Consider the following 25067-nt stretch of genomic DNA (forward strand, 5'->3'; position numbering starts at 1 on the left):
TTTGAGTGAGTGTGGTGTATGCGTGTATATATGTATACATATATATACTAGTGCTAGATCATAAAGTTTAGAAAAGTATTGAGCATTATCTATTCAATTCACGTTAGATCTCTGGAAGGGTACAAATATTCATTCGTAATTTTAACAGGAGAACACTTACTTTTATCCTGAAGCACTTTTCTCTCAGGCTTCCTATAAGGTGTTGGTTTTCATCACATAGTAACTTTTTTTCATATTTTACCTCTTTGTGGTTCTGTTGATCCTGCTTTTATAAAGAAATCAGCAAGACTTCAGCTGTAACTATATTCACATATGTCTAATCATATACTTTGATTACATTTTTATATCTTTTCAATAATAGAATTAAATATAACACATCTAACTTAAAGGAGTCTTAAAAATGCTCAGAAAATAAATAATAGTATCAGAAAGTCTTCAGTGAGTGACCTCAAGTCATTGGAAAAAGTGGCAAAACAACATAATTTTAGAATATAGGATCTGTTCCTTTACTACTTATAGTTGAAAACTGGATTATAGATATATTTCTGGTTCCTACTCTTCCAAATTTCTGCCTTAGAATCACTGCTGCCAACTCAATATGCAAGCAAAACCAAATTACTTATGGTGTTCTAAGTCCTGCTGATATATTCTTTCCAGAACCTTGGAACAGAAAATTCATACTCTGTTTATATTTTGTATTTCTGAAGTGCAAAATAAAATATTGTTCAATAAATATTTGTTGAATGAATTAAGTCTCTATAAATTTAGTTAGGGCCCACTAAAGATGATTTCCAAGTGTCTGGTATTTCTACTGAGATTACAAACAATATTACTTTCCACTTTATTTCTTTACTAGAAGATAATGATGAACATGAAAATGAAATATGAGAATAAAAAAGATTTTTTATAGATTTTATACAATTTCTTATTTGTCTGAATTTTATAGAGTGATTCAGTTAGGTTCTTTAACATATATGAATATTTATAAATACATATTATAAGAACCTCCTTATTTATACTTGTCTTTTTTCCTTCAAAACTCACTAGCAAAAGCCTATGTTTGAAACTCTACCAGGCAGAAGCAGAGAAATGAGATATTTAATCTTTTACAAATCTAATCCTTCAAATATTTCTCCACTGAGAATAATGTGATTTCTTGGCTTAGAAACCCTTTAAAAAACTACAGTGAAGGAAATAGTCTGCTTTATTTAACATTTTTTGTTTTTTTAGAACTAGAGAATTAAAAGGTATTTTCTGAAAAACAAAAACACTAATTTGAAAAGATACATGTACCCCAATGTTCATAGCAGCACTATTTACAATAGCCAAGATGCCGAAGCAACCCAGATATCCATCAACAGATGAACAGGTGAAGATGTGGGACACGTACACAATGGAATACTACTCAGCCATAAAAAAGGAACTACAATTTGCCATTTGCAAAAAACATGGATGGACTTGGAGGGTATTATGCTAAGTGAAATAAGTCTGATAAAGACAAATATTGTATGATATCACTTACATGTGGAATCTAAAAAATATAACAAACTAATGAATTTAACAAAAAAAGGAGCAAACTCACAAATACAGAGAACAAACTAGTGGTTACCAGAGGGGAGAGAGAAGGGGAAAGGGACAATACAAGGCTAAGGGATTAAGAAGTACAAACTATTATGTATAAAATTAGCTACCCAGAAATACTGTGTAGCATGGAGAATAGACAATATTTTACAGTAACTATAAATGGAGTATAATCTTTAAAAATTGTGGATCTATACTGTATATTACAACATATAATATTGTATATCTACTATACTTCTATTAAAAAAAAGTTCTTAACAAAAAAAGTGGTATTTTCTGAATAATATTTTGGCTTCTTTTTAAAACTGCATTTTCTATTTGTGTGAAAACTATAAGTTTCCTTCATTATCCTTTACTGTTTGTAGACATAAATACACAACAAAATATTGTCACTCTTTCCAAAAAAAGCTTGATTCTTACAGTAACTTGGTAGGGAATGATTCTGAACTCACTCTAGCTATCAGGCCTCTTAATTTTTCTCTGCATTGGTCCCTTTCCATTTTGAGAGACTTTTTTATCTGCCTCAGCTCATCTCTTTCTTTAGCTACAATTCTTAATTCTTCAAGGCTTTCATAAAGTTTCTTAGTCAAATGCAAGTTATCCATTTCCACACTTTGCACAGATAAATTCTGGGCCTCAAACTGCTTCTTCAATTGTTTCATTTCATTCACTTTTTTACGAGTTTTACTGACATCTTCTTTCATTTTAAGAAGTTGAAGCTCTTTTCTCTGAAGTTCTTGTATCTTGACATAATTATAAAACAAGTTAGAACACAAACAGAATTCCTTAAAGAAAGTAAAATAGTGTCTATTTATGGTATACATACATATATATCTATATTGACATATCTGTATCTATGTCCTTTCTCATTTCATAAATAATTTTGGACAGTTATTCCCCCAGAATTAGGGCCTTCCCAGGTGGCGTTAGTGGTAAGGAATGCACCTGCCAACGCAGGAGACATAAGAGACACAGGGTTCAATCCCTGTATCAGGAAGATCCCCTGGAGAAGGGAATGGCACCCCACTCCAGTATTCTTGCCTGGAGAATCCCATGGACAGAGGAGTCTGGTGGGCTACAGTCCACGGGGTGGCAAAAAGTTGTGCACGACTGAAGTGACTTAGCATGCACATGTTCCCCCAAAGAACAAAACAACACATACCTTTTTCTGTAATTCATCTTTTGATTTATTTAAATCCTTTTGAATATTTGAAATCTGAGATGTCTTTTCTGAAACTCTCTCTCTCAATTCATCAATAGTTTCTTGGTGTTCTTTCAAATGGATACGAGCAATTTTTAGTTGTTCTTTTGTTTCCAGTTCCTTTGTTATCAGAAGAAATTGAGAAATATGAGATAAAGGCACATTACCTTTTCTTAACAATGAACTAGCTAAACCAAGTCTTAAAAAATACATATTCATAGTTAGAAATAACCAACACACCACTGCCAAATTAGAATAGTTCAGAAGGACATAAAGTCTAAGTCCCTGACCCTAGCCTCACCCATCCCAGTCCTGTAACATGCTGAACTCTGCCACTTATTTTTCACATTTCATGCCATCTGGATATTTTTCTAAATCAGTATCATGTAAAGAATGTCCTATTCTGATGCTTAGTTTTCCACTATACAGACGAACCCCACTTATCCAGTGCCTTATTGAGAGACACTTTGTTTCTGATTTTGTTCATCACATATGGTGCTGCAGTGAATGCTGTTGTATTTCTGTCCATATGTGTGAATATACTGGTGGGATAAATTCCTACAAGTGGAACCACTGTAGCAAATGTATATGTTGATAAATTTTTAAAATGCTATTGTCAAACTGTTTCCCTGAAAGGTTATAATATTTAAATTTTCATGAATAGCATCAATTATTTTCAAACTTCTTAGAGTAAAAACATTTATTTGGCAGGAAGGAGGAGGACAACTCACTCTAGCTATGGTTCCTTGCAGGTCTGCCTTGAGTAGGTCTCTCTCCAGTTTGAGAGTCTCTTCCACTCTCCTTAGGTTATCTCTTTCTTTCATTACAGATTTCATTTCTTCAAGGTTTTCATGAAGCTTCTGAGCCAAATTTAAGTTCTCCATTTCTATTTTATTCATAGTTAAACTCTGGCTCTTAAATTCGTTCTTCAATTGCTCAATGTCACACATTTTTTTCTGGGTCTCACTAATTTCTTCTTCTAACTTAAAAAGTCGCTGTTCATTTGCTTTCAGTTCTTGGACCTTAAGATAATCATGTTAGGATTAATTAGATCGTTTTTTAGGGAAGGATTAAGAATAGTTTCTAAACTGATTAAGACAATAGATATGCTGTATAATTTCATACAGGATTTAGTGTCTTTTGTGATATAATATACATGACTACATATAATCTTACATGTATATAGCTCAGGCTTTTGAACTGTGGTGTTGGAGAAGACTCTTGAGAGTCCCTTGGACTGCAAGGAGATCCAATCAGTCCATCCTAAAGGAGATCAGTCCTGAGTGTTCATTGGAAGAACTGATATTGAAGCTGAAACTCCAATATTTTGGCCACCTCATGTGAAGAGTTGACTCATTGGAAGACCGTGATGCTGGGAAGGATTGGGGGCAGGAGGAAAAGGGGGACGACAGGATGAGATGGCTGGATGGCATCACTGACTCGATGGACATGAGTTTGGGTAAACTCCGGGAGTTGGTGATGGACAGGGAGGCCTGGAGTGCTGCGGTTCATGGGGTCGCAAAGAGTCAGACATAACTGAGCGACTGAACTGAACTGAACTGATACTTAACATATGCATACAGGTATGTAACTAAAACTCAGATCAAAATAGAGAACACTAACTTTACCTGTGTGCTCGAAGAACAAATCACTATTTTGACCTTTTTCATCCCAGATCAGTTTGTCTGCCTTTTAAAAAATTTTATTTTTTGTCTTTTAAACATTTTATATTAGAGTAAAACTGATTAACAATGTTGTGACAGTTTCAGGTGGACAGCAAAGGGACTCAGCCATACATATACATGTATCCATGCTCCCTGAAACTTCCCTCCCATCCAGGCTGCCACATAACATTGAGCCGAGTTACTTGTGCTATACAATAAGAACTTGTTGGTTATCCATTTAAAATATAGCAGTGTGCACATGTCCATCCCAAACTCCCTATCACTTCCCCTCACTCTTCCCCTGTGGCAAACTTAAGTTCGTTTGCCTACTTTTAAACTTATGCATCACAATGTAAATATCGATTCTCCTGTTGATAGGCATATGGGTCGCTTTCAGTTCTTCGCAATTATGATTGCAGCTGCTGTGAGCATTCCTGTATGTCTTTATGTGGCAGAATACATTCTTTTTCCTTAAGTACATACCCAAGGAGAGAAAATTCTGGGCCACAAGCAGGTATATGGTTCAGAGTTAGTAAAAACTACCAAGCTGTTTTCTAATGTTGCTGAAGTGTTTTATATCCCTCAAGGATTTCAGGCATTACTTTTTATTCTAGGAATATATCGGGTATTCGAACTTACAAGCCCATGACCCCCTCAATACCTTTTTTTGTAATTCAGCATTTGAATTTTCTAAATCCATTTGCACATTTGATATTTCTTCTTCCTTCTCAGAGACAATCTCTCTGAGTTTATCAATAATTTCCTGGTGCTCCTTCAGATACAAGTGAGCTATTCTTAGTTCTTCTTGTTTTTCCAGATCCTTAATTAATAGGAAAAAAACCCAAAAAACATAGCTTAGTGTTAACTACTTTCTTTTTAATGAAAGTGATATTTTCTTAGTAAAAATGATAAATTTCTTATTTCTTCCTCCACATCTTTGAGGTTGTTAGAAAATTGTAGGTTTTCCCTTCCCCTGGCCTCATCTCCCCACAAAGTACTCACATTTTTCAGAGGCAAACAGGCTATACATGTGCTCTTCTACAACTTGCTTTCCCCCCTAAGGTTTACTTTGGGCTTTCATATTAGAACATTCAAATCTATTTCATTTTTTTAGGGGTTGCATGTATACTGTATGTGCACACTCAGTCACTCAGCTGTGTCCAGCTCTTTGCAATCCCATGGACTGTAGCCCACCAGGTCTTCTGTCTGTGGGATTTCCCAGGCAAGAATACTGGACTGGGTTGCCATTTCCTCCTCCAGGGGATCTTCCCAACTCAGGCATTGAACCTGCATCTCCAGCATCTCCTGCATTGGCAGGTGGATTCTTTTACCACTGCGCCACCCAGACATGTGCTCAGTTGTGGCCCACTCTCTGTGACCCCATGAACCACAGCCCACCAGGCTCCTCTGTTCATGGGATTTTACAGGCAAGAATACTGGAGTGGGTTGCCATTTCCTTCTCCACACCTGGGACATATTGCTTATATTTACCCAGTTTCCTTGTGATGCACATTTAGGTTATTTCCTATTTTTTTTTAAATCATAAATTGCTGTAACGAACAACTTTATGGTATGTATGTTTATATGTTTGTGTTATGAATACACACACACATTTATTTTTTCTTTATCTTAACAACTGAGTAAATGTACATGTAGGGTAAACCCCATAACGAAAATGCTGGTTACAGAATTTAAAATTTTCAAAAATAATACCAAATTACCTGCCTAAAAGGTTGTATCCTATTAACGCTCACCAAAAGTACCACTCATTGAAAGAAGGGTTCACTGATGTAAGGAAAACATCACATTAACTTGCTGGCAAGAGGAGTGGGTGTAACTTACTTTAGCTTTTGTTTCTCTGAGGCTTTCCTTGAGTTCATCTCGCTCCATTTTGAGGGTTCCCTCCATTCTTCTTAGGTCATCTCTTTCCTTAGTAACAGATTTTATTTCTTCAATGTTTTCATGGAGTTTCTGAGTCAATCTTAACTTCTCTGTTTCTATGCTTTCCAGGATTGAATTCTGAGTCTCTAATTGCTTCTTCAATTGCTCTGTTTGATACATATTTTCCCTGAGATCATTTTTCACCTTAAGAAGTTGATGTTCTTTCTCCTGAAGTTCTTGGACCTTGAGATAATCAAACAGTAAGTTAAGATATAGACAGATACAGAGAGAAAGCTAAAAAATAGTTTCTAAATTGAATAGGAAAATCTCTACTTATCTTCAGTATTTGGCAAACTCATATCCTGTTTCATAACACAATAGACCTGATTCAAACTCTCAGTTACTTAGATATTATAAGAAATACCTGTGCTTTTAAGGCAGTATTTGTGTTTTCTAAGTTCATTTGGATATTTGATATTTCATCTATCTTCCCTGAAACAATTCCTCTGAGTTTATCAATAGTTTCTTGGTGCTCTTTCAGATTCATCTGGGCAGTTCTTAGTTCCTCTTGTTTTTCCAGGTCCTTTATTATTAGAGAAAGAAAAATAATACATTCAGAATAATACAATTCAACAATACGCAGGAAAGGCATATGGTAAGAAGCAAAAAATTCCCCTCCCTCCTTGGGCCTCTCAGTTCTCATCCTCTAAAAGTAACTTCTGGATGTCAATATATTCTAGATACTCTTACTCCTTTTTCCCATCGGAAACATTTTAATCAGCTCTATCTCATTCTTTACCTATGGGTTGGTATTCCATGGCCTGAATGTGCTATATTTTTGTTCAACCAGTCTAATGGACAGTGAGGATTTTTCCTATTGTTGAGGGGGGCTGCTTTATTTTGTTATTGCAACTTGCTGCAATGAATATCTGTCTATAAACATCTTTGCACAATTATGCTAATGTGTGCAGACAAACAGCAATAACTGGATTTTGGGGGTTACTGGAAACAACAGTCTGTATACTCAAAGCTATGTCTTTTCCAGTAGTCATGTATGGATATGAGAGCTGGACCATAAAGAAGGCTGAGCACCGAAGAATTGATGCTTTTGAACTGTGGTGTTGGAGAAAACTCTTGAGAGTCCCTCAGACAGCAAGGAGATCAAGACTAGTCAATCCTAAAGGAAATCAACCCTGAATATTCACTGAAAGGGCTGATGCTGAAGCTGAAGCTCCAATACTTTGGCCACATGATTTGAAGAGCCAACTCACTGGAAAAGACCTTGATGATGGGAAAGATAGAAGGCAGGAGAAGGGAATGATAGAGGACGAGATGGTAGGATGGCATTACCAATTCAATGGACATGAGTTTGAACAAGCTCCGGAGATGGTGAACGATAGGAAGCCTGGCATGTTCCAGTCCATGGGGTCGCAAGGATTTGAACTGAACAACCACCACCACCATATATCCATCCCTCCAGTTTTCCCTAAGGGTTGGATCATTTTTACATCTCCACCAACTCTATCAATCACAGTTCTTTTAGGACACGATTTCACATTTACAAGTTGGGTGAAAGATGGTAACTCACTCTACTTGTTGTTTCTCTTAGGTTTTCCTTGAGCTGGTCTATCTCTACTTTGAGAGTCTCCTCCATATTCCTAAGGTCATCTCTTTCTTTTCTAACAGATCTTATTTCTGCAATGTTTTCATTGAGTCTCTGAGTTAACTTGATGTTCTCCCATTCTGTATTTTCTAGAGTTGACTTTTGGGCCTCAAGTTGCTTCTTCAAGTTTTCTATTTCACATATTTTTTCCCAACTCTCACTGACATCTTTCATCTCAAGAAGTTGATGTTCTTCTTCCTGAAGTTCTTGAATCTGTGAAAATTATAAAGCAAGTTAGGACATAGGCAGAAAAATATTAGGAAAAAGAACTATTTCTAAAATTATGCCAATCATCTTCATATCTTAGTTTAATTTTCATATTATTTTCTTCCTTAAGGGATATGAAGAACACAATAATCAGATGTCATTTTCTAAACAACACAAGACCTACGTTTGCCTGTCAGTATATGAATTCCCTAAGACTCTCTGGATATTTGTTCCTTAATCTGTCTTCTCTGAACAGATTCCATGCATTAATGGTTTCTTGGTACTCCTTAGAAGAATGTAAGTAGCTTTTAGTTCTGCTTTGATTTTCTGTTCCTTTATGATTAGAGGAAATTAGTCTAACTTAATAGTGAACATCATCATTATCACCTTAACACTACTTTTATAACCAGAAAACATCACAAGAGGGAAACTTACATCAGCTACAATTTCTTTAGTGTTTTCTTTGAGTTGGTCTGTTTCCTTCTGAAGGGCCTCCTGTACCCTTTTCAGTTCATCTCCTTCCTTAATTATGGTTTTTAATTCTTCTTGACTTGCCTGAAGTTTTTCAGTCAACTTGAGCCTCTCGCTTTCTTTTCTTTGTAGTGATGAGTCTTTGGGTTTGAGATGTTCCTTTAACTGTTCCAGTTCACTTATTTTTTCCTGAGTCTCACTGAATTCTTTGATGGTAATAAACGGTTTCTCATAAAGCTCCTGCGTCTAAAAAAGAAAAAGTCAAAAATATACTTGCACGCAAACACACATAAAAACATGTGCTTATATATGTATATGTATATATATTTTTTTAAGGAAAAAAATTTAGGATGCTTTCTAAAACAATTTAGTAAGTAAACAGTAGTCTTTGTAATCTAGTTAGCTACCTCCCTTAAATTTGCTTCCCCTGTTCCTTTACTCCCATTTTACCTTTTTCTGTAATTCATCATTTGCTGTTTCTAATTCCTGTTGAATGTGTGATATTTCAGTTTCTTTCTCTGATAGATCCACTCTCAGTTTACCAATAATTTCCTCTTGTTCTTTTAGGTGACAATGAGCAACTTTAAGTTTCTCTTCGGTTTCTAGTTGCTTTATTATTAAAGGAAATTGCAAGAAAATTTGAAAACATTATAATCATTACATGGTAACTAATTCCTTTTCCCTAAAGGTTTAGTTTTTACCAAGATATTTGCTTACAGAATATTAACACACACACACGAAAAAGAATGACACCTACTTTAGCTGCCATTTCTCTTAAGTTTTCTTGGAGTTGGTTCTTTTCAGATTGAAGAAATTCTTGTAGCTTCTGAAGGTCAGCTCTCTCCTTAGCTACAGATATCACTTCATCATGACTTTCTTGAAGTCTTTCAGACAATTCAAGCTTTTCCATTTCTGCCTTTAGTAGTGCTGAGTCTTTGAATTGCTCTTTCAATTGCTCCATCTCATTCATTATTTTCTTAGTCTCACTGTCCTTTTCTTTCATATTGAAGGACTGTTCTTGTTTGTCTTCAGATGCTTGGATCTAAAGAGAATCATCAAATGATACAGTTGATAAATACTTTATTTTATTTTTTGGGAAAAGAAACAAGGATGCTTTCTAGAACAACTAAATCAGGGATTTAACAGCTCATTTCCAGAACAATATTTCCTCTCACCCACTCTTCCATTATTCAGATATTTAACACATTTATTGAGTATTCACTGTGTTGTCAGCATCCTATAATATAGAAGTTGGAGATGAAATGGTAAATGAGACTTTACATGATCGGCCTTTTTGAGACTTACACATTTTAGAAGGAAAAATACATATTATACCAAATCTTAACCAAACAGAGGTGGTGGGTTATTTCAGGGTACCAGTTATGTCAGTGGCAAACTTAATCTATTCTGAGTGATTAGGAAGGGCTTCCTGGGGGATGGAAAGCTTCAGTTGAGATCTAAAGGCTGAGAGCACTTGTTAGGCAAAGAGGAGTATGGAAATACTATAGGACGGAAGACCAGACCATCTGAAAGCTGTGAGATGTGGAAGAGCAATAGACTAGAGTTGCCTAGAGTTGTCTGAGCACAGCGAACAGGAGGAAGAGTAGATGAAACAGGGATAGAAACCAGCATGGTCTGGGATCCAGGGTCATGTGAAATACAGATGCTAGTCTGTATTTCAAGAGCAATAATAAGCTATTAAAAAGTTTTAAGGAGAAAAGATCACCTTGGCACAGAATGGGGAATGAATTATACAAGTATGAAATGAATAGAGAGACCAGTTAGGAAGCTGTTGCAGGAAAGCCAGAGAGAAATAAACCTGGCTTGGATTAGGATATTGGTAAAGTGTACTTTGGATGTAAACTGGAGAAGAAAATTATGATAGAATATGGAGAAGAATGGGAGGATTTCACATATAGGCTGCTGCTGCTGCTGCTGCTAAGTCACGTCAGTTGTGTTTGACTCTGTGCGACCCCATAGACGGCAGCCCACCAGGCTCCCCCGTCCCTGGGATTCACCAGGCAAGAATACTGGAGTGGGGTGCCATTTCCTTCTCCAATGCATGAAAGGGAAAAGTGAAAGTGAAGTCGCTCAGTCGTGTCCAACTCTTAGCGACCCTCTTAGCGACCCTCTTAGTGAGAGATTTTATTTCCTTGTGACTTTCTTGAAGTTTTTCAGCTATCCTGAGACTTTCCATTTCTATACTTGCTAGTGTTGTTGAATTTTTGGTTTTGGATTGTTCCTTCAATAGCTCTGGTTCACCCATTGTTTCCTGAGTATCAGTGACTTCTTTCACATTAGGAAGTAGCTCCTGTTCCTCATGAAGCACTGGGATTTTGCAATATTCATATAATACTAAGGGTACTATCTAGACAGTGTTATTATAATTTTTAAAGGGAAAAGATGAGGATACTCTCCATAGCAACGGAAGTGATTTTAAACCTTCATGGCCTACCACGGACCACAAACTCCTATTTACTCACTTTCCCTTTTTTCGTACTCAAGCTATTCATGACTGCTAGTCATATTCTGTCATAATTTTCTTTTTTCTCCAGTTTATATCCAAAGCACACTTTACCAATAAGTTATTAATCCAATCAGTTGCATGCTTCATTTCCATCAGTTCAGTTCAGTCGCTCAGTAATGTCTAACTCTTTGCGACTCCATGGACTGCAGTAAGCCAGGCTTCCTTGTCCATCACCAACTCCTGGAGCTTGCCCAAACTCATGTCCATCAAGTTAGTGATGCTATCCCACCATCTCAGCCTCTGTCATCCCCTTCTCCTCCTGCCTTCAATCTTTCCCAGCATCAGGGTCTTTTCCAAGGAGTCAGCTCTTCGCATCAGGTGGCCAAAGTATTGGAGTTTCAGCTTCCGCATCAGTCCTCCCAATGAATATTCAGGACTGATTTCCTTTAGGATGGACTGGTTAGATCTCCTTGCAGTCCAAGGGACTCTTATGAGTCTTCTCCAACACCACAGTTTAAAAGCATCAATTCTTCAGCACTCAGCTTTCTTTATAATTCAACTCTCATATCCATACATGACTACTGGAAAAACCATAGCTTTGACCATATGGACCTTTATTTGCAAAGTAATGTCTCAGCTTTTTATTATGCTGTCGAGGTTGGTCATAGCTTTTCTTCCAAGCAGCAAGCATCTTTAAATTTCATGCCTGCAGACACCATCTGCAGTGATTTTGGATTCATTTCTATACTAATTCTGATTCATTTCTATACTAGTTTCATTTCACTGATTCATTTCTATATTAGCTCTCAAATACAACAGGAGAAAATTCAGAGCTGAGCAGATTATATCCCAATAAATGAATGGCCATATTCTCAGATGAATTCTAATGCTACTTAACAAATTTTTATGTATAAAGATTGATTTCCTCTTTCCATGATCACTAGTGCTACTGTATAACTTTGCATATCATATTTCTGCATTTATCAAATTGGAATTGAGAATGTTTTTTATATGCTTATATTGGGGAAAAAGAACAATGCCTTATTCATATCCATAGTCTCAATACTTAGCACACAACAGGCTTTTAACATAGGTTGGTCTAGTTCATGTTTCATTTTCTCCATAGCATTTGTTATTATTGCAAATTATCCTGTTCATTTGATTGCTTATTTATTGATAATCTCTTTCCACTACAAAATAAGTTCTATGACTGCAGAGGATCTGTCCACCTTGTTCCCACTTTATTTCTATAATCCAGGACTGTACCTGATACATTAAACACTCAACAAATATTACTCAATAAATGAATGAATCATAACCCATTCACTACCTATCTTTCCTTCAAAGGAGAAAGAAAAGGGAAAGAAAGGAGGAGAAGAAGAAAGGATGGAAAGAAGAAAGGACAAACCTTTTCTTGCAGTTCAGTACTGGATTTTTCTAAGTTCTTCTGAATATTTATTATCTGAGCTGTCTTCTCAGAAATGTTTCTTCTTAGTTCGTCAATAGTTTCTTGGTGTTCTTTTAGATGCATGTGGGCCATTTGTAGTTCTTCTTTTGTTTCTAGACCCTTTATTAGTAAGTGAAATTTAAAGAATAATTGTAAGAACATCATCCAACACTGCCTCCCCCTTTCCAATTGACTCAGTCTTAAAGAAACATTTAATAGATGAAGGAAAAGGCCATGACTTACTGTAGCTTCCATCTCTCTTATGTGTTCTTTAAGCTTATTTCTCTCTACTTCAAATGACTCCTGTAATTTCTTTAGATCATTTCTTTCTTTGGTTATGAATTTCATTTCCTCACAATTTTCATGAAGTTTCTGAGCTAACTCTATCTTCTCAATTTTTATACGTTCCAAAGTTAATTCTTGGTTCTTTAGTTCATTCTTTAAGTTTTCCATTTCATTCATCTTTTTCTGCATCTCGCTCATCTCTTCTTGTACACTAAGCAGTTGCTGCTGTTTTTCTTGCAGTTGTTGGCTCTTAAGAAATACAGTTTTTATAATTACTATTTTGTCTATACTCTCTTAAATTTATTACGTAAAGTCTACTTTGCAAACTGAAATAATCATTATCATAGCCCTGTCGACTACTCCAAAATAAGCAGACAAGGGGCATTAAAAGTAAAGCAACTTTCTAGGTACAATGTCTAGTGGGTCAAATAGTGTCCCATACCAAGTTCACGTCTACCCAGACCCTGAGAACCTGATCTTTGAAAATAGGGTTTTTGCAGATGTGATTAGTTAAGGACTGAGAAGGAATCCTCCTAGATTAAGGTCAACCCTAAATCCAATGTGAGTGGTCCTTATAAGAGACAAAAGGACACACAGAGACACAGAGAAGGTCCTATGAAGATGGAGGCAGAAATTGGAGAGATGCAGCTATAAGCCAAGAAACACCAACGTCAGCTGGGAGTCAAGGACAGGAAGAGGAATCAAAGGATTCTTCCCTAGAGCCTTCGGAGGGAGCCTGGACCCGCCAACACTGTGATTGTGAACTTCTAAGATGCAGAACTGTGAAAGAATAAATTCTTGTTGTTTTAAGCCATTGAGTTTATGGTAATTTGATACAAAAGTCCTAGGAAACTAATATAGTGCCACTAGGTTAATCAAGGAAGAATGTGAAAATGAGAAAAACTAAAAAACAAAAGAGATTAATTAAATATGCAGATATCACAGTGCCAAATAACTATAATTCCACTTCTCGTAAAGACTTGAATAATTTACTTCCATTTCTAGTGAGGGCCATATGGAGTGGCCCAAACAATGAAGTATTAACTTTTACATAAGCTCAATGATTTCCCTCCTTTAGGAGGAATATGAAATAGACATTCGGTTTTAACATATTCAATTAGGTTATAGGAAAAGGGATGAGAATTAAGAGAACCCATATTAGGAAAAAATATACAGAAGCACAGTGGAAATCACTATATATTATCTGTAAGGAATGTGATACTGTTTCTAGAATTCTAGACTATACAGAAAGATCTCAGTGGGTGCATTTTAGAATTACTCAGGGAATAATTGTTACAAGAGTCTTAGGCTTGTCTACAAATTTTACAATAGCATCTTATTGAAAATATCTAAGTGATAATACAGTCAGACCTTGTTATCTATGGAAGAGTAGTTCCAGGACCTCTGTAGTTACCAAAATCCATGAACGCTCAAGTCCCTTTTATAAAATGACAAACTATTTGTATATAACCTAAACACATCCTCTCATACACTTAAACTCATCTCTAGATTATGTATGATACTGAATACAATATAAATACTATCTAAATAGTTGCCCAAGTGTGGCAATTTTGGGTTTCAGTTTTTGGAACTTTCTGTAGTTTTCCTCTGAATATTTTTGATCTGTGGCTAGTTGAATCCATAGATGCAGAACCTGCAGATACAGAGGGCTGACTGTAGAGATGAATCTCACATTTCAGAGCATAACTAATGTATCTCTAAAAGGGCAGAATCTTTGTTTTGCTGACCAATGTATCTCAAGAGCCCAGAAGTCCCTGGCTACAGTAGTGCTCAATAAGCACTTGATGAACGAATATATCAAATGACTTGTTTAGAAAAATGAAGGCCTTCCCCCATCTAAAGACTCCAGAATAATATAATTGTCACAAAGGATGTTAGTTAACATTTCAGTAGGAGTTGAAACTGTCCAAAATATTGTCCATTAAGATCTGTTCATCTGAGAGGTTATTTCTGGAATTTAGGTTTGCTGGAATCAAATTTATTATATAAGTAAAACATTTGGTCAGTAAAAATGACCAGGAAGATAATTTTTAAAAAATCACCTTTTCCTTTAGCTTTTCTTGAACTTCTGATAGTTTTTCACAGGTCCTAGAAAGCTCTTCTTCTTTCTTAATGGTATGGTTCTTTTCTTGTGCAACAATATCCTGTTGTTTTTTAAGTTCGTTTCCAAGAATTCTTAATTCTTCCTGGTTTTCAATGGTCTAGAATTTTTTTTAAAAGTTGAGATCAAAATAATACTAACTTACATTTAAGAAATCAGGTAAAAATCAGAATTTACTTTAGCCAAAAAATGAAGCGATCGTGGCAAACTATATTGGAAAAGATTAATTTAAAAAGTGAGTATTTAATCATATAAATGCCAAGAATCTGCTTTTTTACATACTGTTTCTTCATTGCTCACCTTACATTCCTGTCATGAGAATTAGAACTGGGTTTAGTATTTTATCATGAGAGATTTGCTCATTTTCTATCCTTACTAAGCCAAAAGATACTTTTAAGCTTTTGTTGACAACAGATGATATGAGACAGTTATCTATATATCTATATATGGTTATGGTCTTTTCATATGCTGGAATGGCTTTGATTTTACACACTGCTTAATAGCAAGCTCAAAATGGCAGCACTGTTTGGTAGTATGAGGTGGACTATTCCAAGTTATTAAGCTTAAACAGTAACATTCTTAAGTATTCTTAAGAATACTTAACATTCTTAAGTCACAAAAACATCTCAAGCCAGAGACTGATAAATGAATATGACTTTTGTCTGTATTCTTATAGTCAGTAATTCTAACCAAACAGACAATCCCAAGAAACACAGAAAACCACACAAAAGGTCAGATTCTACTGTGATCCATAGCAAACTTCTCAAAATATTAACTTCATTCTAGGTACATTATATTGTCTCTAAATTTAGAAAAAAATACTAAAGTAGGTTTGAAAATATTGGCAAACATTAACAATAAACAGTTAAAAATGAAGTAAAAAATTGCAACAGCATATATAAAAGAGAAACATTTAGGAACAAATTTAAGAAAATATGGAAAAGATCTGTAGACTGAAAAATATTACACATCACAGACACAACAAATAATTTATAAAAAGATAAACAACGGCCAATATGCAATCTCATGCTGTAAGCATGAAAAGATGTCCAATACCTTTATAGTCATTAGGGAAAGGCAAATGAAAACAATGAGGCACACACCCAATAGAATGGTTCAAATTAAACACAACAATGCTATGAAGTGTTGGTGAGGATGTGGAGTCATCAGAATTCTTTTAATTTGCTGATAGAAATATAAAATGGTACAACTATTTTGGAAATCAACCTAGTAAATTTTCAGCAAGTTAAATATATATCTCCCTATGATCCAGCTATTCCATTTAGATATTTGTCCCAGAGACATAAAAAAAAAAAATCTTCATAAAAATATTTGTTTATGCATGTTTACAGCATCTGTATTCAAAATAGCCAAATAGTGAAGAGAATCTAAATTTCCACCAGTAGGAGAAAATCTAAACAAACTGTTGCCTTTCCAACAATGGAATGCTACCCAGCAATAAGCAGGAGACTAGAAAGAAGACATGGGCTTCCCAGATGGCATTAGTGGTAAAGAACCTGCCTGCTAATGCAGGAGACATAAGAAACAAGGGTTCAATCCCTGGGTCGGGAAGATTTCCTGGAAGAGGGCATGGCAACTCAACTCCAGTATTCACGCCTGGAGAATCTCATGGACAGAGGAGCCTGGTAGGCTATGGTCCATAGGATTGCAAAGAGTCAGACACAACTGAAGCAACTTAGCATGTACACACAGAAAGAAGACACAAAAGAGTGTGTGCCGTGTGATTCTATTTGTATGAATTTCTAGAAGAGACAAAGTGATTAAGGTAAAAACCATAAGGATAGTGAGTATATGGGGCAGAGGTTAAGATTGGGCTCGAGTAGATCAGGGCTCAGGGGAACAGTCTGGGGTGGGGTCCACATCTTGATGAAAATGGCAAGTCCACAGTAGAGATATTTGTCAAAAGTCATCAGACTGTACACTTGCATCTGTTACATTTATCACATGGCATGTAAGTTATACCTCAATCAAGTTGTAAAAGTCTACAATATATAAGGACAAAATCCTACCATTTCAATGTTTTCTCTTAGGTCAGTCTTCAGTTGTTCCTTTTCTGCTGTAATACTCTCTAACATTTGTTGCAGTTCATTTTTCTCCTGCATTAAAGAAAATATCTTTCTCTGTTGCTCAGTTAGCTCATTATCCTCAGCATCTGCAATCAGAGCTTGGGTTTTTGTGGTTTCCAAATTTTGGCTTTTATCTATGCCAACCTTCTAAAATATAAATACAGTAAAGAATTTCTTAGTTAATAATACTTTTAATAATAATAATGATAAAAACAGCCAACACATATTACTTATATATCAGGCAATATTTTCAGATATTGACATACTTAATCTTCACTATAACTTTATGAGGTAGGTACTATTATTATCTCCATTTGACAGATGAGGAAATAATCCCAGAGAGGATAGGTCACTTGCCCAAGGTCACTCAGAGATGAATAACCAGGTTTTGAACACAATGCTCTGGCTCCAGTGTATGCTCTTGTGCCTGATCACTAATAAGAACTACCTAAACAGCTATAGATAGTTAACAATTATCTTTATGTATGATGGGTTAACCAGATTTTATGAAAAAGTAAGCTACTTTGAGCTCTATCACTTTATTTCTTTCCTTAAAAGCTGGAAATCATTCCCTATTCCCAATAAGAATATTCCCAACTTTCATTTTCAGAGGTAGTGCATACTTACTTACAATGGTGAGTATGCACCATTGTAAGTATACATGTACAGGGCAAAGTAATTTTGGTAGAAATATATCTCACATTATAATAGTATAATTCATCTTTTCTTAATATATAGTTTTCACTTACTGCTTAGGAAAAGCATGTTATATAAATTCATTTATCCATAATAAATCTTAACCAAATGTAACTTAAAATGTGAACTCCCTGGTTAAAGGAGACTAAGACTAACATTACAATTGTTGGCATGAAATGAGGTGGTACTATATAACTTTATACTAGTCTAATAAATGTTCAACTCCATATTGGCCACATATGTCTTAAAAGGTTTTTATAAAGATTTATAATTAATGTTAGGAAAAAATCTGAAAAATAAAGAGAAAAAATATCATCAATGTCACCAACACAACCACCATTAGAAATCTGGACTATTTCATTCCAGTCTTTTCCATTAACTTTTTAAAAACATAGCAACCATAATTAATTTACATATATAGGATTCATTGTAGCTTTTCTTTTTCATGTAGATCATATGCATTTTCCCATACTATTATGTAAACTTCAAATTAGTATTTTTAGTAGTTTCTTTGTTTTCTAGAGTGGATATGAACAAACCACCCTTTGTTTAGTTACCCTCTTAAGTGCTGGCAATACTCATGAACTCCTGACAATGGTGCACAACATGGAGCTAGCTACATGAGAAATTAAGGTGGGGAACATATAGCCTTTGGGACCAGTTTGTCAGATACTATAATTCGGACTCCTGAATCTTTACTCCTAAACAAAGGAATATCTACAAAGAGAAAGAAGACGGAGACAAAGTATTCTATTACGATACCCAAGGTACATTTCAAAACTGAACTCAGACTAGGAAATATTTCAGCCATTGTGGATAGGAGCAAAATTTAATTTCTGTTGAGACACACTAGAGAAACTGCATTTCCAAAAAGAGAGACATCAAGTAGGTTGAAAATGGGCACTCCAAGAGGATTTCTGATAGACCTACTAATAGAGATCTGTGGGGCCCAGAACAGAGGGGGTCCCAGGAGACTCTTGGACCCACTCTTTTATCTACATGGGTGATCCCAGCAGGAATATGGTTATCACTGGACCAAGGTGATCTCAGCCTTCCAGCCAGACTTCAAGATCTCTAATAAACAGAATGATGCCGAAAATCCCATCAGACCCTTTATCACCATGGAAGCTTCTAGCATGAACATAATACTACAGAAACCAGGTGGTCCCAATGAGCATAACTTTCCTCACTTCTCATTTATTGTCTCCTTCTCATGTGTGTGTATGTTAGTCATTCTGTCGTGTCCAACTCTTTGTGACCCCATGGACTCCTCTGTCCGTGGGATTCTCCAGGCAAGAATATTGGAGTGGGTTGCCATTTCCTTCTCCAGGCCTCCTTCTCATAGGGCACTATGATTGCACTAGTTTAAAAGCAGATATATATTGTTATATCTTATTCTAAATAAACTATTCAAAAAACCTTCCCCTTACGAAAGCAGAAGTTATAAACTTCAAATCAAGGTCAAGAACCTTTGGCCCACGGTTGATCCAAATTATAGATAAGCTGAGAACATGAGATAACAGAGGAAGTGAAAAGACTTAAGCATAGGAGAGAAAAGAGAAAGCTCCTTTTCCAGCACCAGAATATTGTATGTCAGGGCAGAGGGGGAAAAAAGAAGCTAACTTAAACTGTATAAAAATTTAAAACTGTGCATCAGAGGACATAATCAACAGAGTGAAAAGGCAACCTATGAAACGGGAGAAAATACTTGCAAATCATAAAACTGATAAAGGGTTAATATCAAAAAAATAGAATTCTTACAACAACAAAAAACCAACTTAAAAATGGGCAAAAACTTGAACAGACATTTCTGCAAAGATAAACAAATAGTGTACAAACAGTCTGTGATATTTTGTTATGGCAGTCCTAGCAGACTAATATGCCTCCCTTTAAAAAAATCACCATTAGCATCCCAATGCATATAATTAAATTTGTAACTGACTAAATAATCAGTTAAGTATTGTTTTTTTAAAGCAGTTTTTCTCCTAAAGTCTCAGGGCAAAATGAATCTTACTATCCCGAATGAATTAAGGTAAGATTTAAGCACCTAAGAGTAAAATTAAGGCCCAAACCCTAGAAATAGACACAAACATGATATACAGGTTGATTCTATAGCAAACTCTAAACAAACATAAAGTATACAAAATCCAACATAAAGCAAATATTTTAGCCATAATAAGTACTGAATCTTTCTCACACTCTTAAGAGTTCAGTGGGTTTTGAAGATGTGTAAATTATATCAGGTCTCAGAAAAAACATCAGCTCAAAATCTGAATTAGTATTTTTTGTCTTTTCCTTTTCAAATTGATTGTAAGCAGTTATATTTGAAGTTATTGCAAAGACATTAGGCTTAAGCATGTAAGTTATTCTGAGTTATTACCACTGTGAATAATAAAGATTGAGATTACCATTATGACACCACCCTTATGGCAGAAAGCAAAGATGAACTAAAGAGCCTCTTGATGAAAGTGAAAGAGGAAAGTGAAAAAGTTGGCTTAAAGCTCAACATTCAGAAAACTAAGATCATGGCATCCGGTCCCATCACTTTATGGCAAATAGATGGGAAAACAGTGGAAATAGTGGCTGATTTTATTTTTGGGGGCTCCAAAATCACTGCAGATGGTGATTGCAGCCATGAAATTAAAAGATGCTTACTCCTTGGAAGGAAAGTTATGACCAACCTAGACAGCATGTTGAAAAGCAGAGACATTACTTTGCCAACAAAAGTCTCTCTAGTCAAGGCTATGGTTTTTCCAGTAGTCATGTATGGATGTAAGAGTTGAACTATAAAGAAAGCTGAGCGCAGAAGAATTGATGCTTTTGAACTGTGGTGTTGGAGAAGACTCTTGAGAGTCCCTTGGACTGCAAGGAGATCCAACCAGTCCATCCTAAAGGAAATCAGTTCCGGGTGTTCATTGGAAGGACTGATGTTGAAGTTGAAACTCCAATACTTTGGCCACCTGATGCAAAGAGCTGATTCATTGGAAAAGACCCTGATGTTGGGAAAGATTGAGTGTGGGAGGAGAAGGGGACAACAGAGGATGAGATGGTTGGATGGCGTCACTGACTCAATGGACATGAGTCTGAATAAACTCCGGGAGTTGGTGATGGACAGGGAGGCCTGGCATGCTGCGGTTCATGGGGTTGCAAAGAGTTGAACACGACTGAGCGACTGAACTGAACTGAACTTTAATGTTTGAGGTTAAGGTTATATACTTAAGTGTCAAGGTTTTATGATAACTTTGACCAGAAACACCCCTTACCTTTTCCTGAAATTCATCCCTAGTTTCTTTTAAGTTTTCCTCTATATACAAATTCTTGGAAGTTTCCTCAGAAATTTTCATTTTAAGCAAGTTAATTGTTTCTTGGTGTTGTTTCAAAGACTCAAGCGCATTTCGTAGTTGTTCCTGGGTGTCTATATTCTTTGTCAGAGAAATAGAAGATAATTTTCATTAGAGTGTGAAACAATGAAAATAATTTTACAGTTACTGCTTGATTGTAAATAATAAATGATGGCTCCTGAAAGGTTTTTAAAGAGGCTCTAAGATTTCAAAAGTTTAATCAGTCAAAACCTTACCATATTTATAGTATCCTGAATATCACTTTTGAGTTGGTCCCTCTCAATCTGTAGGCTCTCTTGGAGTTGTTTTTGATCATCTTTTTCTTGGGTTAAGGTTTTTACTTCTACTAAGGTTTGTTGAAGTTTCTCAGTAATCAGCGTTTTCTCCTTTTCTACTGTTTGCAGCCTAGAATCCCTACTTTCTAATTGTTCCTTCAGCTCTTCCACTTCCTTTAGTCTTTCTTGATTCTCAGTTGTTTTTTGCTGAAGGTCTTGGGTTTTGTGAGAGAGCTTTAAGATAAGAAAAAATAAATGTGAAAAGCAGATCATTCTGCGACATACATATGGAAGCAAAACCCTAGAACAAAGATCATTTCCCTAGAGGATGTCCTGCACTAACCTCTGTCTTCAAAGCCTCCAAATTTAACCCAAGTTCTTCAGCTTCTTTAGAGAGATTTCCTATTTCTTGATTCAATTTTGCATTCTCTTCAAGGACTAGCTTATACTTTTGCTCAAATTCAATATGATGATTTTTAACATCTTGGAATTCTTGATCAGTGCTTTCACAACTCAACTGGGAAGTTGGTAAGTCATTTTTAGTGTTCCAAATTTCTTCAAGTAAACACTGAATTCTACTTTCCTTATCAACTACTTCAGAAGACAATTTGTCTTTTTCTGATGTTACTAAATAGAGCTCTTCAGATTTATCATGTATCTATGGAAAAGAAAGAAAACTTAGCTATGAAAGCAAGATATGATATAGTTGACCATTTTTCAAGAAAAGCTTTCTCTGCCTTACTCCCTCCCCACCAAAGACACTGAAATTAAACAAAGGTTTGATTGAGGAATGGCAATATTTTTCTTGTCATATCTCTTTAACACATATTATCCTGTTTAACTTTACTTTCAAAGTTTTGCTTTCTCATCTCTGGTTCTAATAAGAATTGCACACAGAAGGACACTCAGTAGAAACACAATCAGGATGTGTCTTTAAGTCCTTACCTATCATTTTAAAATGTTTTCTATCTTTCTGATTAGGCAGGCATTGCATGACTTTTCTTAGAATTTTACTTGTATTTCTATTGCTAACAAACGGAATCAAAAATTTATAGCCTCTTGCCTGGTACTTTAAAATAAATTACGGCAAAATATTTAAGGCACTTCGCAAAGGTTTTTATTTCATGAGTTGTTTTCTTAAAAATATATTTACCTCTTTCCTTAGCATTTCTACTTCTGAAGGTAAAGATTTCAATTCTGACAGGAAATTAACTTCATTACGCAAAGTTTCATTTTCTTCGACTGCTTTATTCAATTCTTTCTGCAGATGGGTTATTTTTCTTTCCAATTCCATATTAGACAGCAAATCTAGAAAATTTTTAGGAGGTTTAAAACAACTTGCAATTATTGGGTCAATCTAAATTATATACGTAGTTAGACTATTTAATCAGATTGTATAAAATTTATTAAAGAGTCAGTGTTGGTAAATAGTTAATCCAATAGTTACTCACCTTGTCCAGGATTGGGTTCAATTTACTTGAGAAATAATTTTTAAACTCTTCTGATTTAATGTCCAAGGAAACACTTATAAATTCTGATGCCAAATGATAGTAACATTTAACATTAAGCAATTAAAAACACCAGAGAATAATGGATTTTTAATCACTGGAATACGGATGCAAGATCTTTTAGGTATCATTCTATATAAAGACAGATTTGGAAAGAGGTAAGTCTGAAATGATAAAATACCTTTTGGAACTTTGCCATCTATAAGGGAGGTGAGTTTTGTTATTTCATTAAAAGAAGATTGTAATTCTTTCTCCAGATCAACTTGCATTTTCTTTTTTGCCTCCAACTGACTTTGATATAACTGTGTATCATTTTCCATCTGCTTGCATGTACTTGCAAGTTCTTTCTATTGAGAGAAACACTGTAAATTCACAGAAATGTACTGGTGATTTCAACTGTTATTGTAAATATTACAAAAATCACTCACCATTTTCTCTTTCAGCTTTAGATTTTCACTTCTAAGAAAGGCTGATTCTCTCTTAGCATCAAGAGCCACAGTTTCGACATCAAGCAGAGTCTGTTTCATTTGTTTTAGGTCTTCAGTGTTTTCCTTTACACATGACAAAAAGGATTTAGTGAAATCTAATTTTGTTAGATTTGGAAAACCCAATATATACATGTATGTTATTCCTAAGAAATGAAAAATGATTACAATATGAAAATTACCAAATGTTTTTTTAGAATAGATAAAAATGAATAACATTTTTCATAATAAAAATATTTTAGGGAATTTTAAGGGGTTCAGTGGTTAGGATTCAGTGCTTTCACTGCCAAGGCTTGGGTTTGACCCCTGGTCAGGGAATTAAGATCCTATAAGCCATGCAATGCTACCAAAAGAGAAAAATTAAAAAGAAAAATTCTAGCTATAATGTTTCAAAATTATAAAAGCATCGTGTAGAAGTACTATAATAATTCTGCTATTCTTTAAAAAGGATAACCTAATTGTTGCTTACCTAGCCTGTTAAAGTTTTCTATGTATTTTTATTTTTTGCTTTACTCTTTTTTTATGTTTTGTTTTGGTCATGCTGCAGGGCAAGTGGGATCTTAGTCCCCTTTCCAGAGATTGAACCTGTGCCCCCTGAAGTATAAGTGTGGAGTCTTAACCACTGGAATGCCAGGGAAGTCTTTGTTTTTTTATTTTTTTAAGTTACTCTCTGCAAAACATGACAGGTGAGTAGTTAATAGTTAAAATTAGGGATGTTTAATCACAAATTAAAAAAAAGATAAATAACTCAGTAGAAAAATAGAGAAAAGATATGAACAGGCAACTCACAGAAGAGAAAAAGGAAATGACTGATAAATATGAAAAAAAATCCAGTCTCATTTTTAGAAAGAAGTGGCATTTTAACATGACTTCAGCATACATGAATTCAACCATATGTCCTTGGCAAAATATTAATGGGTGCATGCATGAATCAATGAACTGGATGAATAAAGAGAAAGAAATAAACAACAATTAAAAAAATGGGCAAGGTCACCCATGGCAGTCCAGGTGTTGGGACTCCAAGCTTCCAATGCAGGGTGCCTGGGTCTGACCCTTGGTCGGAGAGCTAAGATCCCACATGCCATGTGGCACAGCCAAAAAAATTAGGAAAAAAAAGGTGGTGGTGGGGGTAGTTTTTATTCTATCAATACACACGCCAGGATTATATGAAAGTGTCTTTCTCCCCAAGGCCTTAGAACGATAAGAACACTTTCAAAAAGATCATTTGCCATTAACAAAAGGTAATAAAAGAGTACCAATAGAAAATAACAAAAAGTATTCTGAAAAACTCAAATGCAAACAAAATAAGAACAATAGCAGCTAAAAATCTAACATTTCTGGCTAGAAATTGCTGCCTTTAAAAAAAAAGAGAGTTAAAAACTAGAAATCAACTGATACTTTCTTGAAGTAATTAGGTGAATTGAAAGAAAATAGAAAAAAAAAAGCTAATTACACCATAAGATTCAGTACTGTTTAATGGCATGATCTTATACTGACCAAACTAACCTACAGCAACAATTTCTGAAAAATATCAAACTGTTAAAATAGTTACTTCATTATAATAATACATTAATATATACGTTAATGAAATAAAATCAATGTAATTTATGAAATCATGCTCAATTACATGTTTTATATTTCTAATTACTAATCAATGTCAAGTGCTTACTTGAAGATACTGATTAT

General features: G+C 35.1%; 1 protein-coding gene across 1 annotated transcript in view; it reads right to left on the minus strand.

Moving 5' to 3' along the window:
• The window catches only part of CENPE (centromere protein E), a 73375-nt gene that overhangs the window by 20482 nt on the left and 27826 nt on the right, over nt 1–25067 (minus strand). The window contains exons 19-39 of the mRNA XM_081516867.1: nt 23325–23447; nt 23078–23243; nt 22542–22696; nt 21732–22046; nt 21350–21622; nt 21036–21194; nt 17020–17223; nt 14931–15089; nt 12826–13116; nt 12540–12702; nt 10797–11023; nt 9426–9710; nt 9119–9277; nt 8633–8914; nt 7916–8203; nt 6752–6910; nt 5108–5266; nt 3514–3804; nt 2744–2902; nt 2034–2324; nt 161–262 (exon numbers count right to left, since the gene is read on the minus strand). Of these exons, the coding sequence (XP_081372993.1) occupies nt 161–262; nt 2034–2324; nt 2744–2902; nt 3514–3804; nt 5108–5266; nt 6752–6910; nt 7916–8203; nt 8633–8914; nt 9119–9277; nt 9426–9710; nt 10797–11023; nt 12540–12702; nt 12826–13116; nt 14931–15089; nt 17020–17223; nt 21036–21194; nt 21350–21622; nt 21732–22046; nt 22542–22696; nt 23078–23243; nt 23325–23447 (4410 nt within the window). The remainder of the gene's footprint in view (nt 1–160; nt 263–2033; nt 2325–2743; nt 2903–3513; nt 3805–5107; nt 5267–6751; nt 6911–7915; nt 8204–8632; nt 8915–9118; nt 9278–9425; nt 9711–10796; nt 11024–12539; nt 12703–12825; nt 13117–14930; nt 15090–17019; nt 17224–21035; nt 21195–21349; nt 21623–21731; nt 22047–22541; nt 22697–23077; nt 23244–23324; nt 23448–25067) is intronic.

The sequence above is a fragment of the Giraffa tippelskirchi genome, chromosome 1, assembly GCF_054371585.1.
Source record: "Giraffa tippelskirchi isolate mGirTip1 chromosome 1, T2T-mGirTip1v1.2.pri, whole genome shotgun sequence".
NCBI classification, from domain to species: domain Eukaryota; kingdom Metazoa; phylum Chordata; class Mammalia; order Artiodactyla; family Giraffidae; genus Giraffa; species Giraffa tippelskirchi.